The following is a 20000-nucleotide window of genomic DNA, read 5'->3' on the forward strand; positions in this document are numbered from 1 at the left end:
TCGTCAGCCACGGCTTAGAACACAAGCCGCACCTCATCTTCAACTGCGACGAGATGGGGTTTTCGGACAAGCTCAAGTCCGGGGAGAAAGTTCTCTGTGGAAAAGGCAGGAAACACATCTATCAACAACAGCAGCAGCACACCACTAGGGAACATATTACCATGCGCTGCTGTGTGAGTGCAGCTGGTGAGAGTATCCCGCCTTTTGTAATCTTCCACAAGTGCCTCCCCAGTACGGCCTATGCCCTCGAGGGTCCACCGAAGGCCCTGTATGCTGTGTCCCCTAAAGGCTACATGGACGCAGAACTTTTCCTGAAGTGGCTGCTCTTTTTCGTGAAGCACGCCCCAAAGGAGAGGCCCCTGGTGCTCGTAGTGGACCAGCATAAAACTCATCTGTCCAGGGAGGTGGTCAAGTTTTGCCGGGAAAATCAGGTGGAGGTGGTCTGTCTGCCGGCGAATACCCACGTGTTGCAGCCATTGGAAATCAGCGTCTTTGGCCCGCTGAAGACTGTGTTCAGCAGGAATGCTGCACGTCTAGGTCTGGTGCGGGGCGATCTTGTCATCGGCAAGAAGCACTTCTCCGCCATGCTGCGAGAGGCCTATCCCCAGGCGGTCACTAAGAAAAACATTATGGCTGGGTTCAAGAAGGCAGGGATTTTCCCCCTCAACAGAGAGGCCTTTGACTCCTGCCAGCTGGTGAAGCTGGAGCCGACCACCCCGGACCCCAACGCAGCAACCTCAGAGGCCACTGCAGGAACCCCCGACCCCAAAGCAGCAGAGAGCCCAGCAACGACCACATGTCTTGTCCCGGGTGGCTGCTGTTCGACCTGCGGGCAGCGTGCCCCTCCCACAAACCCTTTGGTGGCCGCAGGACTCGTCTCTCCAGACCCGGCCAATGTCCTGGTGCCCCCAGTCTTCCAGACATCTAACCGGCAGAAAGTGAAGCGTCGACTCCTCCTGCCGGAGGACTACAACAAACTCCTTCATCGACAGGAGGCTGGAGAGAAGGAGAAGCAGGAGAGAAAGAGGAAGAGGGAGGAGCTGCAGAGGACGAGAGAGAAGAGAGAGTCCGGCAGAAACAACAAAGTGAAGAGGAAATGGCAGGCTGAGGTATCAGAGCTTGACGGAGATGTGTCAGAGCACTGTGCACCAGTGTCAGAGGACGATGTCTGTCTGCAGCCCCAATTACCTTGGGTTTTCAGTTTTCCATCTTTTCATAGTTTACTCTAGTCATATGAAAGATGATGCTCTGAAGCTCGCTGTCATCAGAAATAATCTCTGGTTGTGTCCGAGAGGAAATCGAGATAGTAAGAGAATAAGAAGAGAGAGGGGGGGGGTAGAGAGAGGGAGGGAGAGAGAGAGGGGGTGGTAAAGGGAGGGAGAGAGAGAGGGGGTGGTAAAAGGGAGGGAGAGAGAGAGGGGGTGGTAAAAGGGAGGGAGAGAGAGGGGGTGGTAAAGGGAGGGAGAGAGAGAGGGGGGTAGAGGGAGGGAGGGAGGGAGAGAGAGAGGGGGTAGAGGGAGGGAGGGAGAAAGGAGGGGGGAGAAAGAGGGGGTTAAGAGAGAGTGTAGAGGGAGGGAGAGAGAAAGAAAGAGAGGGGGTAGAGGGAGGGAGAGAGAAAGAAAGAGGGGGTAGAGGGAGGGAGAAAGAGGGGGTTAAGAGAGGGTGTAGAGGGAGGGTGAGAAAGAAAGAGGGGGTAGAGGGAGGGGGAGGGAGAAAGAGAGGGGGTAGAGGGAGGGAGAAAGAGAGGGGGTAGAGGGAGAGAGAAAGAGAGGGGGTAGAGGGAGGGAGAGAGAAAGAGAGGGTGAGAGATGTTTCTTTGCCAGTGTTATTTATTTTAGCAGAAGGATTTCTGTTTAGTTTTTACCAGCTCCATGCTTCTGTGTTGTTGCATCAGTGATATTCTACTGAACTTTGATTAAGGAAGAACTCGGGAACAAAAACAACAAATGTAACATTTAACAGAACAAAAGGAACGGTCTGTTTTTGATGTCCAGGGGTGTATTCATTATGCCGATTCTGTTGCAAAACATTTCTTAAACGGAAGCAGACGGAAACAAAACGGGGAGAGACTTACCTGGATTTGTCCAATAGAAACTCCAAACAGTTACAAAACGTTACGTTGTGCAGCAGAATTGGTGGAATGAATACACCCCTGTTTTAATGTTGCCAAAAGATAGCTCTTCACTGAACTTGTCATTTAAAAAAGGGGTCGTATTAGTGAACACTAATAAGTGCTAACCTTCATATATACACACTGAACAAAAATATATATGCAACATGTAAAGTGTTGGTCCCATGTTTCATGAGCGGAAATAAAAGATCCCAAAAATTTTCCATATGCACAAAAAGCTTATTTCTCTCAAATGTTGTGCACAAATGTGTTTACATCCCTGTTAGTGAGCATTTCTCCTTTGTCAAGATAATCCATCCACAGGACCAGGTGTGGCATATCAAAAAGCTGATTAAACAGCATGATCATTACACAGGTGCACCTTGTGCTGGGGACAATAGCATGACACTCTAAAATGTGCAGATGTCTCAAGTTGAGGGAGCGTGCAATTTGCATGCTGACCGCAGGAATGTCCAGCAGAGTTGTTGCCTGAGAACTTAATGTTAATTTCTTTACCGCCTTCAGTGTTGTTTTCGAGGATTTGGCAGTAGGTCCATCAGGCCTCACAACCGCAGACAGCGTTGTATGGCGTCGTGTGAGCGAGTTTACGGTTTACTGATGTCAACTGATGTCAATGTGAACAGAGTGTCCCATGGTGGCGGTGGGGTTATGGTCTGGTGTTTACTGATGTCAACGATGTGAACAGAGGTCCCCATGGTGGCGGTGGGGTTATGGTATGGTGTTTACTGATGTCATGGTGTTTACTGATGTGTGAACAGAGGTCCCCATGGTGGCGGTGGGGTTATGAACAGAGGTATGGTCATGGGCATAAGCTACGGACAACGAACACAATTGCATTTTATCGATGGCATTTTGAATGCAGAAAAATACAGTGACGAGATCCTGAGGCCCATTAGAGGTATGTGTGACCAACAGATGCATGTCTGTATTCCCAGTCATGTGAAATCCATAGATTAGGGCCTAATGAATATATTTAATTTGACTGATTTCCTTATATGAACTGTAACTCAGTAAAATCAGTTAAATTGTTGTATGTTGAGTTTATATATTTTCATTCCGTATAGTACTTATAAGCTCTTGAAAACCCTTCCTATCCGTAGGGTCAAATGTATACACTTTCTGTAGCAGTTTGCACAGATCCATACGCTGTGTGTGCCTCCAGTAGACTAACTATCCCCAGTTATACTGACACACAGGTGCCCCATAATGACAAAGCAAAAGCAGGTTTTTAGATATTTTTTCAAATGTAAAAAAATGGAAATATGACATTTACATAAGTATGCAGACCCTTTACTCAGTACTTTGTTCAAGCCCCTTTGGCATCGATAACAGCCTTGAGTCTTATTGGGTATGATGCTACAAGTTTGGCACACCTGCATTTGGGGAGTTTCTCCCGTTCCTCTCTGGAGATCCTGTCAAACTCTGTCAGACACCTATTTTCAGGTCACTCCAGTGATATCCGATTGGGTTCAAGTCCGGGAAACTCAAGAACATTCAGAGACTTGTCCCGAAGCCACTCCTGTGTTGTCTTGGCTGTGTGCTTAGGGTCGTTGTCCTGTTGGAAGGTGAACCTTCTCCCCAATCTGAGGTCCTGAGTTATATGGAGCAGGTTTTTATTAAGGATCTCTCTGTACTTTGGGCCATTCATCTTTGCCTCGATCCTGACTAGTCTCCCAGTCCCTTCTGCTGAAAAACATCCCCACAGCATGGTGCTGCTACCACCATGCTTCACCGTAGGGATGGTGACAGGTTTCCTCCAGACCTGACACTTGGCATTCAGTTTCATCAGACCAGAGAATCTTGTTTCTCACGGTATGAGAGTCCTCTAGGTGCTTTATGACAAACTCCAAGCGGACTGTCATGAGCCTTTTAATGAGGAGTGGCTTCTGTCTGGCCACTCTACCATAATGGCCTGATTGGTGGAGTGTTGCAGAGATGGTTATCCTTCTAGAAGGTTCTCCCATCTACACAGAGGAACTCTGGAGCTCTGTCAGAGTGATCATTGGGTTCTTGGTCATCCCCCTGATCAAGGCCCTTCTCCCCTGATTGCTCAGTTTGGCCGGGCGGCCAGCTCTAGGTAGAGTCTTGGTGGTTCCAAACTTCTTCAATTTAAGAATGATGGAGGCCACTGTGTTCTTGGGGACCTTCAATGCTGCAGAAATGTTTTGGTACCCTTCCCCAGATCTGTGCCTCGAAACAATTCCTTCGACCTCATGGCTTGGTTTTTATTCTGACATTCACTGTCAACTGTGGGACCTTATATAGACAGGTGTGTTATATAGACAGGTGTGTGCCTTTCCAAATAATGTTCAATCAACTGTGGGTCCTTTTATAGACAGGTGTGTGCCTTTCCAAATCATGTCCAATCAACTGTGGGACCTTTTATAGACAGGTGTGTGCCTTTCCAAATCATGTCCAATCAACTGTGGGACCTTATATAGACAGGTGTGTGCCTTTCTAAATCATGTCCAATCAACTGTGGGACCTTATATAGACAGGTGTGTGCCTTTCCAAATCATGTCCAATCAACTGTGGGTCCTTTTATAGACAGGTGTGTGCCTTTCCAAATCATGTCCAATCAACTGTGGGACCTTATATAGACAGGTGTGTGCCTTTCTAAATCATGTCCAATCAACTGTGGGACCTTATATAGACAGGTGTGTGCCTTTCTAAATCATGTCCAATCAACTGTGGGACCTTTTATAGACAGGTGTGTGCCTTTCCAAATCATGTCCAATCAACTGTGGGACCTTATATAGACAGGTGTGTGCCTTTCCAAATCATGTCCAATCAACTGTGGGACCTTATATAGACAGGTGTGTGCCTTTCCAAATCATGTCCAATCAACTGTGGGACCTTTTATAGACAGGTGTGTGCCTTTCCAAGTCATGTTCAATCAACTGTGGGACCTTTTATAGACAGGTGTGTGCCTTTCCAAATCATGTCCAATCAACTGTGGGACCTTTTATAGACAGGTGTGTGCCTTTCCAAATCATGTTCAATCAACTGTGGGACCTTTTATAGACAGGTGTGTGCCTTTCCAAATCATGTCCAATCAACTGTGGGTCCTTTTATAGACAGGTGTGTGCCTTTCCAAATCATGTCCAATCAACTGTGGGACCTTATATAGACAGGTGTGTGCCTTTCTAAATCATGTCCAATCAAATCAAATCAAAATCAAATCAAATCAAATTTATTTATATAGCCCTTCGTACATCAGCTGATATCTCAAAGTGCTGTACAGAAACCCAGCCTAAAACCCCAAACAGCAAACAATGTGTGCCGGTTAGGAAAAACTCCCTAGAAAGGCCAAAACCTAGGAAGAAACCTAGAGAGGAACCGGGCTATGTGGGGTGGCCAGTCCTCTTCTGGCTGTGCCGGGTAGAGATTATAACAGAACATGACCAAGATGTTCAAATGTTCATAAATGACCAGCTAATAAGGCAGAACAGTTGAAACTGGAGCAGCAGCACAGTCAGATGGACTGGGGACAGCAAGGAGCCATCATGTCAGGTAGTCCTGGGGCACGGTCCTAGGGCTCAGGTCCTCCGAGAGAGAGAAAGAAAGAGAGAATTAGAGAGAGCATGGGGTCCAATCAACTCTGGGACCAGGTGGAGATTATAACAGAACGTGGCCAAGATGTTCAAATGTTCATAAATGACCAGCATGGTTGAATAATAGTAAGGCAGAACAGTTGAAACTGGAGCCATGGCCAGGTGGACTGGGGACAGCAAGGAGTCCTCATGTCAAGTCCTGGGACATGGTCCTAGGGCCCAGGCCAGTTGAAACTGGAGCATCAGCATGGCCAGGTGGACTGGGGACAGCAAGGAGTCATCATGAGTCCTGGGGCATGGTTCTAGGGCTCAGGTCCTCCGAGAGAGAGAAAGAAAGAGAAGGAGAGTGTGCACTTAGATTTACACAGGACACCGAATAGGACAGGAGAAGTACTCCAGATAAACAAACTGACCCTAGCCCCCCGACACATAAACTACTGCAGCATAAATACTGGAGGCTGAGACAGGAGGGGTCAGGAGACACTGTGGCCCCATCCGAGGATGGGACCTTATATAGACAGGTGTGTGCCTTTCTAAATCATGTCCAATCAACTGTGGGACCTTTTATAGACAGGTGTGTGCCTTTCCAAATCATGTCCAATCAACTGTGGGACCTTATATAGACAGGTGTGTGCCTTTCCAAATCATGTCCAATCAACTGTGGGACCTTATATAGACAGGTGTGTGCCTTTCCAAATCATGTCCAATCAACTGTGGGACCTTTTATAGACAGGTGTGTGCCTTTCCAATTCATGTCCAATCAACTGTGGGACCTTTTATAGACAGGTGTGTGCCTTTCCCAATCATGTCCAATCAACTGTGGGACCTTATATAGACAGGTGTGTGCCTTTCCAAACCATGTCCAATCAACTGTGGGACCTTATATAGACAGGTGTGTGCCTTTCCAAACCATGTCCAATCAACTGTGGGACCTTATATAGACAGGTGTGTGCCTTTCCAAATCATGTCCAATCAACTGAATAACATAACAAAATATGGAAAAAGTCAAGGGGTTTGAATACTTTCTGAATGCACTGTATAGAGGGATTAGGGTGACATTTCTGATGCTCACAGTCAACCAGACATGGGATTTTCCCTGACTAATCAGGAATTCTTGGTTTTGAGGGAATAAGGCTGTCACGTAACAAAATGTGGAAAAAGTGTAGGGGTCTGAATACTTCTCGAATCCGGTGTACTTTATATACGAGGTCTTATAACCATGTATGATAATGTATGACTGTGGGTATTAAAATGTTTCATAACAGCGCCAAAGTTGGGCTTGTTCCAGCCATATTTTGATTTTAGGCAGTGACTTTTGCTCCACGGGGATTGAGATAGAAGTTGCACTCCCATACCCCGGATGTGATTATTGTGTTTGTGTCGGCAGAGAAGGAGATGCCTCTGCCCGTACAGGTCTTTAACTTTCAGGTAAACTTGTGTTTTCAACAGTTTATATAACCGGGAACACGTTTGAATGACTATATATATTTTTGTTTAGATTGAGTTTATCTATTTGGTCCTCTAACAAAGTGTTTTCAAGCTAACAAGCTAATCTCGCTAGCTAATGTTAGCTAAGAAGCTATGCTGGGGTCTCAACATCAAGTTAGTCCTTATTAGCTAATAAATTTAGCGTTAGGGCGGATTGAACTAGGTTTATTATAGATTATAAATCTTCAATTTGTTTGATAGATATAGCTAACTAGTCGGCGGATTTTTAAAAAACAAACAAGTGTAGCTAAATTAGTTATATAAAATGTAAACAGACAGTTTGATGGCTCGTTGAGTCGTTGCTGTAATTTGCTCATTTAAAAAGAAACCTGACTGCAGTTCCTAATTCCTTACTAGCATAGCTACATCTGTGTCAAACGTTTGCGTAGACACCTAAAATGCAAGCCATTTAGCTAACTAAAATAAAAATGTAGTTAGCTAGAGAAGATTGCCATGGAAAACTTTTAAATTGTCTGTTATAATCAACTAGATAAACAACATCCACCGGACTGGCAGAAGTTACTGTCACCCTGAAACCTTTCACCAACTCTTGCAGTTCAGTTTAGGCGCTGTTCATTTAGAGACAACGCATTAATTGACATCCCTTTAATTGCAAGAAGCAGGACATGTTTCTTAAATGTCTCAGACCTTTCTTCCACCAATTTCTTTCACATGTGTGACCCACCTTGTTTGTACAGCAACAAATATATACTACATCACCAAATGTATGTGGACACCTCTTCAAATTAGTGGATTCTGCTATTTGAGCCACACCCATTGCTGACAGGTGTATAAAATCGAGCACACAGCCATGCAATCTCTATTAAATAAAATCCATGCAATCTACATAGACAAACATTGTCAGTAGAATGGCCCGTACTGAAGAGCTCAGTGACTTTCAACGTGGCACCGTCATAAGATGCCACTATTCCAACAAGTCAGTTTGTAAAATTTCTACCAAGCTAGAGCTGCCCTGGACAAATGTAAGTGCTGATATTGTGAAGTGAAAATGTCTTAAGAGCAACAACGACTCGGCCGCGAAGTTGTAGGCCTCACAAGATCAGACTGGGACCACTGAAGCACTACTAAGTTCCAAACTGCCTCTAGAAGCAACGTCAGCACAATAACTGTTCGTCGGAAGCTTCATGGGCTCTCGAGTGGCGCAGCGGTCTAAGGCACTGCACCTTGGTGCTAGAGGTGTCACTACAGACCCTGGTTTGTTTCCAATATAATAATAACCGACCAAGTCCCATTTAGGGCGGTGCACAATTGGCCCAGCGACTTACAGTCATGGGTGGTAGGCTGTCATTGTAAATAAGAATTTGTTACGTAACTGACTTGCCTGGTTAAATAAAGTTTTTTTCACAATCTATGGGTTCCCATGGGACGGTGGCATTGTGATCCAGCGTCGTTCGGCCATGGAAACCCATTAAATGTTTTGTCAGCCGGGGAAACTGTCATTGTAAATAAGTTTTTTTGTTGTGAAGCTCACAGCCATTGGAATCTGGAGCAGTGGAAAGTTTTTTGTTCTCTGGGTTGAATCACACTTCACCTTCTGGCAGTCCAACTGGGTTTGGTGGGTGCAAGGAGAATGTTACCTGTCCCAAAGCATAGTGCCAACTGAAAGTTTGTGGATGCAAGGAGAATGTTACCTGTCCCAAAGCATAGTGCCAACTGTAAAGTTTGGTGGATGCAAGGAGAATGTTACCTGTCAAAGCATAGTGCCAACTGTACAGTTTGGTGGATGCAAGGAGAATGTTACCTGTCCCAAAGCATAGTGCCAACTGTAAAGTTTGGTGGAGAAAGAATAATGGTCTGGGGCTGTTTTTCATGGTTCAGGCCCCTTAGTTACAGTGAAGGGAAATGTTTACGCAACAGCACAGATTGTTTTTTTGTGGCAACAGTTTGGGGAAGGCCCTTTCCTGTTTCAGCATGACAATTTCCCCGTGCACCAAGCGAGGTCCATACAGAAATGGTTTGTCGATCGGTGTGGAAGAACTTGACTAGCCTACACAGAGCCCTGACCTCAAGCCCATCGAATTACTTTGGGATGAATTTGAACGCCCACTGCGAGCCAGGCCTAATCGCCCAACATAATCACCCAACCTCACTAATGTTCTTGTGGCTGAATGGAAGCAAGTCCCTGCAGCAATGTTCCAACATCTAGTGGAAAGCCTTCCCAGAAGAGTGGAGGCTGTTGTAGCAACAAAAGGGGGACCAACTCCATATTAATACCCATGATTTTGGAATAAGATGTTTGACGAGGGGGTGTCCACATACTTTTGGTCATGTAGTTAAAAAAATATATTTTATTTTTATTTCACCTTTATTTAACCAGGTAGGCTAGTTGAGAACAAGTTCTCATTTACAACTGCGACCTGGCCAAGATAAAGCGTAGCAGGGTGAACAGACAGCAACACAGTTACACATGGAGTAAACAATAAACAAGTCAATAACACAGTATAATTTTTTTAAAGAGTCTATATACACTGTGTGCAAAAGGCATGAGGAGGTAGGTGATTACTTACAATACACAACCTCAAATAACATCCAGCTAATGTGGTGAGAGTTCTGGCTAGCCAACTGACATGACTTATCATGCGAAGTGCTTTAAGTCATCAAGGACAGAGATCACTCTTCTGCCCCCCCCCCTTCCTTCCTTCCCCTGCATCTCACCCTCTCCCGCCTCCCCTCCATCTCCCCCTCTCCCTCCACCCCTCCCCCTTCCTTCCCTGCATCTCCCCCTCTCCTCCCCCCCTTCCTTCCCTGCATCTCCCCCTCTCCTGCCTCCCCTCCAACTCCCATCTCCCGCCTCCCCTCCCTCTCCCCCATCACCTCCCTCCTCCAGGACAGCTCAGTGTCAGAGCTGGAGGTTGCCGCAGGGGCAGAACAAGCTCAGGCTCAGGACAGCGAAAGAGACAGGGCCATGGCCACAGACAGGGGTAAGAGTAGGCCTAGCTTGGCCCAGACCTCGGCCTCAGAGCTTCCCTGTACCTCCCATAGCAGCAGCAGACCCAATCAGCTGTCAGCGTTCACTGCAGGGGACTATGTCCTCAGCTCCAGCCTCTCAGCATGCTCCCTGCTCCCAGAGGTAGGACCACCAGAGCAGACAGAGCGAAGCTCTGATATATGGAGTTGTTTTAAGGTCTCCCACGCTCACTCTCATCTCCGTCTCATCTTCTCTCTCCCCCTCTCTCTCTCCATCTCCCCTTCTTTCTCCCCCGCTCGCTCGCTCCCTCTCCATCTCACCTTCTCTCTCCCCCTCCCTTCCATCCCTCTCTCTACCCATCTCTCTCCATCTCCCCCGCTCTCCATCTCCCTCGCTCTCTCTCTCCATCTCCCACGCTCACTCTCTCTCCATCTCATCTTCTCTCTCCTCTCTCTCCCATCCCTCTCTCCTCTAGGGGGCTGTTGAGCCGATGCAGATCGATGCTGACCCCCAGGAAGACCAGCAGAATGCTCCAGACACCAACTATGTGGTGGAAAACCCCACACTGGTATGTTACTGTAGCACTAAGCTAGCACTGGTACGTTACTGTAGCACTAAGCTAGCACTGGTACGTTACTATATCACTAAGCTAGCACTGGTATGTTACTATATCACTAAGTTAGCACTGGTACGTTACTATAGCACTAAGCTAGCACTGGTACGTTACTATAGCACTAAGCTAGCACTGGTACGTTACTATAGCACTAAGCTAGCACTGGTACGTTACTATAGCACTAAGCTAGCACTGGGGCGTTACTGTAGCACTAAGCTAGCCCAAGCACTGGTATATTACTATAGCACTAAGCTAGCCCTAGCACTGGTACCTTACTATAGCACTAAGCTAGCCCTAGCACAGGTACATTACTATAGCACTAAGCTAGCACTGGTACATTACTATAACACTAAGCTAGCACTGGTACCTTACTATAGCACTAAGCTAGCACTGGTACATTACTATAGCACTAAGCTAGCCCTAGCACGTTACTATAGCACTAAGCTAGCCCTAGCACATTACTATAGCACTAAGCTAGCCCTAGCACTGGTACCTTACTATAGCACTAAGTTAGCCCTGGCATGTTACTATAGCACTAAGCTAGCCCTAGCACTGATACCTTACTATAGCACTAAGTTAGCCCTAGCACGTTACTATAGCACTAAGCTAGCCCTAGTACATTACTATAGCACTAAGCTAGCCCTAGCACTGATACCTTACTATAGCACTAAGCTAGCCCTAGTACGTTACTATAGCACTAAGCTAGCCCTAGCACTGGTACCTTACTATAGCACTAAGCTAGCCCTAGCACAGGTACATTACTATAGCACTAAGCTAGCACTGGTACATTACTATAACACTAAGCTAGCACTGGTACCTTACTATAGCACTAAGCTAGCACTGGTACATTACTATAGCACTAAGCTAGCCCTAGCACGTTACTATAGCACTAAGCTAGCCCTAGCACATTACTATAGCACTAAGCTAGCCCTAGCACTGGTACCTTACTATAGCACTAAGTTAGCCCTGGCATGTTACTATAGCACTAAGCTAGCCCTAGCACTGATACCTTACTATAGCACTAAGTTAGCCCTAGCACGTTACTATAGCACTAAGCTAGCCCTAGTACATTACTATAGCACTAAGCTAGCCCTAGCACTGATACCTTACTATAGCACTAAGCTAGCCCTAGTACGTTACTATATCACTAAGCTAGCCCTAGCATGTTACTATAGCACTAAGCTAGCCCTAGTACGTTACTATAGCACTAAGCTAGCACTGGTACGTTACTATAGCACTAAGTTAGCACTGGTATGTTACTATAGCACTAAGTTAGCACTGGTACTTTACTATAGCACTGGTACGTTACTATAGCACTGGTACGTTACTATAGCACTGGTACGTTGCTATAGCACTAAGTTAGCACTGGTACGTTACTATAGCACTAAGTTAGCCCTAGCACGTTACTATAGCACTAAGCTAGCCCTAGTACATTACTATAGCACTAAGCTAGCCCTAGCACTGATACCTTACTATAGCACTAAGCTAGCCCTAGTACGTTACTATATCACTAAGCTAGCCCTAGCACGTTACTATAGCACTAAGCTAGCCCTAGTACGTTACTATAGCACTAAGCTAGCACTGGTACGTTACTATAGCACTAAGTTAGCACTGGTATGTTACTATAGCACTAAGTTAGCACTGGTACTTTACTATAGCACTGGTACGTTACTATAGCACTGGTACATTACTATAGCACTGGTACGTTACTATAGCACTGGTACGTTACTATAGCACTAAGTTAGCACTGGTACGTTACTATAGCACTAAGTTAGCACTGGTACGTTACTATAGCACTAAGCTAGCACTGGTATGTTACTATAGCACTAAGCTAGGACTGGTACGTTACTATAGCACTAAGCTAGCACTGGTACGTTACTATAGCACTAAGCTAGCACTGGTATGTTACTATATCACTAAGCTAGCACTGGTATGTTACTATAGCACTAAGCTAGCACTGGTATGTTACTATAGCACTAAGCTAGCACTGGTACGTTACTATAGCACTAAGCTAGCACTGGTACGTTACTATAGCACTAAGCTAGCACTGGTATGTTACTATATCACTAAACTAGCACTGGTACGTTACTATAGCACTAAGCTAGCACTGGTATGTTACTATAGCACTAAGCTAGCACTGGTACGTTACTATAGCACTAAGCTAGCACTGGTACGTTACTATAGCACTAAGCTAGCACTGGTACGTTACTATAGCACTAAGCTAGCACTGGTACGTTACTATAGCACTAAGCTAGCACTGGTACGTTACTATAGCACTGGCTAGCCCTAGCACTGGGGCGTTACTATAGCACTAAGCTAGCCCTAGCACAGGTACATTACTATAGCACTAAGCTAGCACTGGTACATTACTATAACACTAAGCTAGCACTGGTACCTTACTATAGCACTAAGCTAGCCCTAGCATGTTACTATAGCACTAAGCTAGCCCTAGCACATTACTATAGCACTAAGCTAGCCCTAGCACTGGTACCTTACTATAGCACTAAGTTAGCCCTAGCACATTACTATAGCACTAAGCTAGCCCTAGTACATTACTATAGCACTAAGCTAGCCCTAGCACTGATACCTTACTATAGCACTAAGTTAGCCCTAGCACGTTACTATAGCACTAAGCTAGCCCTAGCACTGGTACCTTACTATAGCACTAACTTAGCCCTAGCACGTTACTATAGCACTAAGCTAGCCCTGGTACATTACTATAGCACTAAGCTAGCCCTAGCACTGATACCTTACTATAGCACTAAGTTAGCCCTAGCACGTTACTATAGCACTAAGCTAGCCCTAGTACATTACTATAGCACTAAGCTAGCCCTAGTACGTTATTATAGCACTAAGCTAGCCCTAGTACGTTACTATAGCACTAAGCTAGCCCTAGTACGTTACTATAGCACTAAGCTAGCCCTAGCACTGGTACCTTACTATAGCACTAAGCTAGCCCTAGCACGTTACTATAGCACTAAGCTAGCCCTAGTACGTTACTATAGCACTAAGCTAGCCCTAGCACTGGTACCTTACTATAGCACTAAGCTAGCACTGGTACATTACTATAGCACTAAGCTAGCACTGGTACATTACTATAGCACTAAGCTAGCACTGGTACATTACTATAGCACTAAGCTAGCCCTAGCACGTTACTATAGCACTAAGCTAGCCCTAGCACTGGTACCTTACTATAGCACTAAGCTAGCACTGGGAAGCACTGGTATCTTCCTTACTTTATAGCTATATTCTATGCTGAACACTGAACTAAATGAAGTCAGTCTGTCACATGGTGGTCTTCCTATCATGTGTTATCTTTTCAGTTTTTCTATATTCTCTCTCTGAACCCTGAACTAAATGCCTCTCGCTGTCAGTCTCCCTCACATGGTCTCAACTCCTATCATGTGTTATCTTTATCTCTTTTGTCTCTGTCTTTCACTGTTTTGTCTCTTTCTCTCTCTTTCAATCTCCCTGTCTCACTGCCTCTCTCTGTCTCTCTCTCAATCTCTTTTGTCTCTGCCTCTCTCCCTCTCTGTCTCTGTCTCTCAATCTCCCTGTCTCACTGTCTTTCATCTCTCCTGTCTCTCTCTTTCATCTCGCTGCCTCTCGCTCTCTGTCTCTGTCTTTCATCTCCCTGTCTCCTGCCTCTCCTGTCTGTCTTTCAATATCTCTTTGGTCTCCCTGTCTTTCATCTCTCCTGGTCTCCCTGTCTTTCATCTCTCCTGGTCTCCCTGTCTTTCATCTCTCCTGGTCTCCCTGTCTTTCATCTCTCCTGGTCTCCTGTCTTTCATCTCTCCTGGTCTCCCTGTCTTTCCTCTCCTGGTCTCCCTGTCTTTCATCTCTCCTGGTCTCCCTGTCTTTCATCTCTCCTGGTCTCCCTGTCTTTCATCTCTCCTGGTCTCCCTGTCGTTCATCTCTCCTGGTCTCCCTGTCTTTCATCTCTCCTGGTCTCCCTGTCGTTCATCTCTCCTGGTCTCCCTGTCTTTCATCTCTCCTGGTCTCCCTGTCGTTCATCTCTCCTGGTCTCCCTGTCGTTCATCTCTCCTGGTCTCCCTGTCTTTCATCTCTCCTGGTCTCCCTGTCTTTCATCTCTCCTGGTCTCCCTGTCTTTCATCTCTCCTGGTCTCCCTGTCGTTCATCTCTCCTGGTCTCCCTGTCTTTCATCTCTCCTGGTCTCCCTGTCTTTCATCTCTCCTGGTCTCCCTGTCTTTCATCTCTCCTGGTCTCCCTGTCGTTCATCTCTCCTGGTCTCCCTGTCTTTCCTCTCCTGGTCTCCCTGTCTTTCATCTCTCCTGGTCTCCCTGTCGTTCATCTCTCCTGGTCTCCCTGTCTTTCATCTCTCCTGGTCTCCCTGTCTTTCCTCTCCTGGTCTCCCTGTCTTTCATCTCTCCTGGTCTCCTGTCTGTCTTTCATCTCTCCTGGTCTCCCTGTCGTTCATCTCTCCTGGTCTCCCTGTCGTTCATCTCTCCTGGTCTCCCTGTCTTTCTTTCCTCTCCTGGTCTCCCTGGTCTCGTCTTTCATCTCTCCTGGTCTCCCTGTCTTTCCTCTCCTGGTCTCCCTGTCTTTCATCTCTCCTGGTCTCCTGTCGTTCATCTCTCCTGGTCTCCCTGTCGTTCATCTCTCCTGGTCTCCCTGTCGTTCATCTCATCTCCCTGGTCTCTCCTGTCTCCCTGTCGTTCATCTCTCCTGGTCTCCCTGTCTTTCATCTCTCCTGGTCTCCCTGTCTTTCATCTCTCCTGGTCTCCCTGTCTTTCATCTGTCCTGGTCTCCCTCTCATCTGTCCTGGTCTCCCTCTCTAGGACCTGGAGCAGTTTGCGTCCAGCTACAGCGGTCTGATGCGTATTGAGAGACTGCAGTTCATAGCACAACATTGTCCCCAGCTCCGTGCCGAGGCCCTGAAGATGGCCCTGTCCTTCGTCCAGAGGACCTTCAACGTAGACGTCTACGAGGAGATCCACCGCAGACTCACCAACGCCAAGCGGTGAGGAGAAAGAGTGTGTGTGAAGTGGAGCCTATATAAGGTACAAAAGTGTGTGTGTGTGAGAGATCCCACATGTGTGCATACGACCCTAACATCTCTGTCTATTCCCAGACAGGTGCAGGGTGTCCCTGACGCGGTGCCTGATGGGCCGGCGGAGGCCCCTCTCCTGGACACAGCCTGGGCAGAGAGCACCAGGAAAAAGGCCCTTCTCAAACTGGAGAAGCTGGACACTGACCTCAAGAACTACAAGGGAAACTCCATCAAAGAGAGCATCAGGTAACTAGCTACGGGGGGGAACTCAAGTAGACATTGTTTTCACTGTGTCACAAGCAGTGGAGATGGAACTCGACTGTGTCACAAGCAGTGGAGATGGAACTCGGACAACATTTTTAAATTTTTATTTAATTTATTTTTTTACCTTTATTTAACCAGGCAAGTCAGTTAAGAACAAATTCTTATTTTCAATGACGGCCTAGGAACAGTGGGTTCCTTCCAGTTCTCTGCTGCCCATGACTGGAACCAACTGCAAAAATCTCTGAAGCTGGAGACTCACATCTCCCTCACTAGCTTTAACCACCAGCTGTCAGCGCAGCTCACAGATCACTGCACCTGTACATATCCCATCTGTAAACAGCCCACCTACCTCATCCCCATACTGATATTTATTTATTTATTTTGCTCCTTTTGCACCCCAGTATCTCTACTTGCACATTCATCTTCTGCACATCTACCATTCCAGTGTTTAATTGCTATATTGTAATTACTTCACCACCATGGCCTGTTTATTGCTTTAACTCCCTTATCTTACCTCATTTACACTCACTGTATGTAGACTTTTTGGTTTCTTTTGTTCTACTGTATTATTGACTACGTTTTGTTTATTCCATGTGTAACTCTGTGTTGTTGTATGTGTTGAATTGCTTTGCTTTATCTTGGCCAGGTCGCAGTTGCAAATGAGAACTTGTTCTCAACTAGCCTACCTGGTTAAATAAAGTGAACACTTTGGGATAAGGTTGGAGGATGTGGACACAGCCAGTGATGTGGTAGGGGAGAGGAAGGGCCTCAAAACCCAAATGGAACCAGTCTACTACTCAACAAGTTCTCTCTCTGGATCCCCCCCTCCCTCTCTCTCCTCCCCCCTCTCTCCCCCCTCTCCTCCCCTCCCCCTGCCTCTCTCCTCCTCCCTCCCCCCTCTCTCTCCTCCTTCCTCCCCCCTCTCTCATCCTCAACGCTCTCCCCCTCCCTCCCCCGTCTCCTCCTCCCCTCTCTTCCTCTCCTCCCTCTCCCCTCCCTCTCTGTCTGTTCAGGCGGGGTCACGATGACCTTGGGGACCACTATTTAGACTGTGGAGATCTCAGCAATGCCCTGAAGTGTTACAGCCGAGCCCGAGACTACTGCACTAGTGCCAAGCATGTCATCAACATGTGTCTGAACGTCATCAAGGTACTATGACATCATCAACATGTGTCTGAATGTCATCAAGGTACTATGACATCATCAACATGTGTCTGAACGTCATCAAGGTACTATGACATCATCAACATGTGTCTGAATGTCATCAAGGTACTATGACATCATCAACATGTGTCTGAATGTCATCAAGGTACTATGACATCATCAACATGGTCTGAATGTCATCAAGGTACTATGACATCATCAACATGTGTCTGAATGTCATCAAGGTACTATGACATCATCAACATGTGTCTGAATGTCATCAAGGTACTATGACATCATCAACATGTGTCTGAATGTCATCAAGGTACTATGACATCATCAACATGTGTCTGAATGTCATCAAGGTACTATGACATCATCAACATGGTGCCTCAAGGTAAATGAATGTTCATGTCAATGTCATTTTGACATCGTCAAGTTGTGTCTGAATGTCAAGTCTGACATCATCAACATGTGTCTGAATGTCATTGTCTTGACATCATCAACATGGTGCCTTGAATGAATGTTTGTCAAACCAAGTTGTTTTCTTGGTCTCCTCTGTCTTCTAACATCCTTGTTTCTCTCTGTCTCTCTCTCTCTCCCTTTCTGTGTATTTCTCTCTCGCTAGGTTAGCGTTTACCTCCAGAACTGGTCCCATGTACTTAGCTACGTGAGCAAGGCAGAATCCACTCCAGAGATAGCTGAGGTTAGTACTGAATGACATGAAATATAACCTTTACATCGTACCTTCCGAGTGAGAGAAACTTGTAAAATCAAGCAGTATGAGAATTTGTTCAATAGATGTTCTCCTTTTTAAATTGTTGTGTGTGTATAGTAGACTCTCTAATATAGCCTTCACACTGAGAGAAAGTCACTGACTTAACTCTCGCTTGCTTGTTCTTCTAGCAACGAGGAGAGAGAGACAGTCAGAACCAATCTGTCCTCACCAAACTAAAATGTGCTGCGGGTAAGACCTCATACTGTACTGTTAGGAGGACCACTGAAGTCTACAGCTAAGACATTATACTATGCTGTTAGGAGGACCACTGAAGTCTACAGCTAAGACCTCATACTGTACTGTTAGGAGGACCACTGAAGTCTACAGCTAAGACATTATACTATACTGTTAGGAGGTTCACTGAAGTCTACAGCTAAGACATTATACTGTACTGTTAGGAGGACCACTGTAGTCTACAGCTAAGACATTATACTGTACTGTTAGGAGGACCACTGAAGTCTACAGCTAAGACATTATACTGTTAGGAGGACCACTGAAGTCTACAGCTAAGACCTCATACTGTACTGTTAGGAGGACCACTGAAGTCTACAGCTAAGACATTATACTATACTGTTAGGAGGACCACTGTAGTCTACAGCTAAGACATTATACTATACTGTTAGGAGGACCACTGAAGTCTACAGCTAATACATTATACTGTACTGTTAGGAGGACCACTGAAGTCTACAGCTAAGACATTATACTATACTGTTAGGAGGACCACTGAAGTCTACAGCTAAGACATTATACTGTACTGTTAGGAGGACCACTGTAGTCTACAGCTAAGACATTATACTGTACTGTTAGGAGGACCACTGAAGTCTACAGCTAAGACATTATACTGTTAGGAGGACCACTGAATCTGCAGCTAAGACATTATACTGTTAGGAGGACCACTGTAGTCTACAGCTAAGACATTATACTGTTAGGAGGACCACTGAAGTCTATAGCTAAGACATTATACTGTTAGGAGGACCACTGTAGTCTACAGCTAAGACATTATACTGTACTGTTAGGAGGACCACTGAAGTCTACAGCTAAGACATTATACTGTACTGTTAGGAGGACCACTGAAGTCTACAGCTAAGACATTATACTGTTAGGAGGACCACTGAATCTGCAGCTAAGACATTATACTGTTAGGAGGACCACTGTAGTCTACAGCTAAGACATTATACTGTTAGGAGGACCACTGTAGTCTACAGCTAAGACATTATACTATACTGTTAGGAGGTTCACTGAAGTCTACAGCTAAGACATTATACTGTACTGTTAGGAGGACCACTGAAGTCTACAGCTAAGACATTATACTGTTAGGAGGACCACTGAATCTGCAGCTAAGACATTATACTGTTAGGAGGACCACTGTAGTCTACAGCTAAGACATTATACTGTTAGGAGGACCACTGTAGTCTACAGCTAAGACATTATACTATACTGTTAGGAGGTTCACTGAAGTCTACAGCTAAGACATTATACTGTACTGTTAGGAGGACCACTGTAGTCTACAGCTAAGACATTATACTGTACTGTTAGGAGGACCACTGAAGTCTACAGCTAAGACATTATACTGTTAGGAGGACCACTGAAGTCTACAGCTAAGACCTCATACTGTACTGTTAGGAGGACCACTGAAGTCTACAGCTAAGACATTATACTATACTGTTAGGAGGACCACTGAAGTCTACAGCTAAGACATACTATACTGTTAGGAGGACCACTAGTCTACAGCTAATACATTATACTGTACTGTTAGGAGGACCACTGAAGTCTACAGCTAAGACATTATACTATACTGTTAGGAGGACCACTGAAGTCTACAGCTAAGACATTATACTGTTAGGAGGACCACTGTAGTCTACAGCTAAGACATTATACTGTTAGGAGGACCACTGAAGTCTACAGCTAAGACATTATACTGTTAGGAGGACCACTGAATCTGCAGCTAAGACATTATACTGTTAGGAGGACCACTGTAGTCTACAGCTAAGACATTATACTGTTAGGAGGACCACTGAAGTCTATAGCTAAGACATTATACTGTTAGGAGGACCACTGTAGTCTACAGCTAAGACATTATACTGTACTG

General features: G+C 45.7%; 2 protein-coding genes across 4 annotated transcripts in view; both read left to right on the plus strand.

The window, feature by feature from the left end:
• Positions 1-1318, plus strand: part of LOC124022145 — a 2023-nt gene extending 705 nt beyond the window's left edge. The window contains exon 2 of the mRNA XM_046337187.1: positions 1-1318. This exon is cut by the window's left edge and continues 514 nt beyond it. Within this exon, the coding sequence (XP_046193143.1) occupies positions 1-1229 (1229 nt within the window). The 3' untranslated portion in view covers positions 1230-1318.
• A 5687-nt stretch (positions 1319-7005) lies between these two features.
• LOC124022142 (COP9 signalosome complex subunit 1-like) overlaps positions 7006-20000 on the plus strand; it is a 29342-nt gene continuing 16347 nt past the window's right edge. The window contains exons 1-8 of one of the 3 annotated variants that reach the window (XM_046337184.1): positions 7093-7113; positions 10022-10115; positions 10578-10670; positions 15515-15696; positions 15808-15972; positions 17004-17139; positions 17762-17839; positions 18040-18100. In XM_046337184.1, the coding sequence (XP_046193140.1) occupies positions 10593-10670; positions 15515-15696; positions 15808-15972; positions 17004-17139; positions 17762-17839; positions 18040-18100 (700 nt within the window). In that variant the 5' untranslated portion in view covers positions 7093-7113; positions 10022-10115; positions 10578-10592. The other 2 variants (XM_046337183.1, XM_046337185.1) reach the window with 2 other exon arrangements.

This window comes from Oncorhynchus gorbuscha, unplaced genomic scaffold, assembly GCF_021184085.1.
Source record: "Oncorhynchus gorbuscha isolate QuinsamMale2020 ecotype Even-year unplaced genomic scaffold, OgorEven_v1.0 Un_scaffold_1308, whole genome shotgun sequence".
Taxonomy (NCBI): Eukaryota; Metazoa; Chordata; class Actinopteri; order Salmoniformes; family Salmonidae; genus Oncorhynchus; species Oncorhynchus gorbuscha.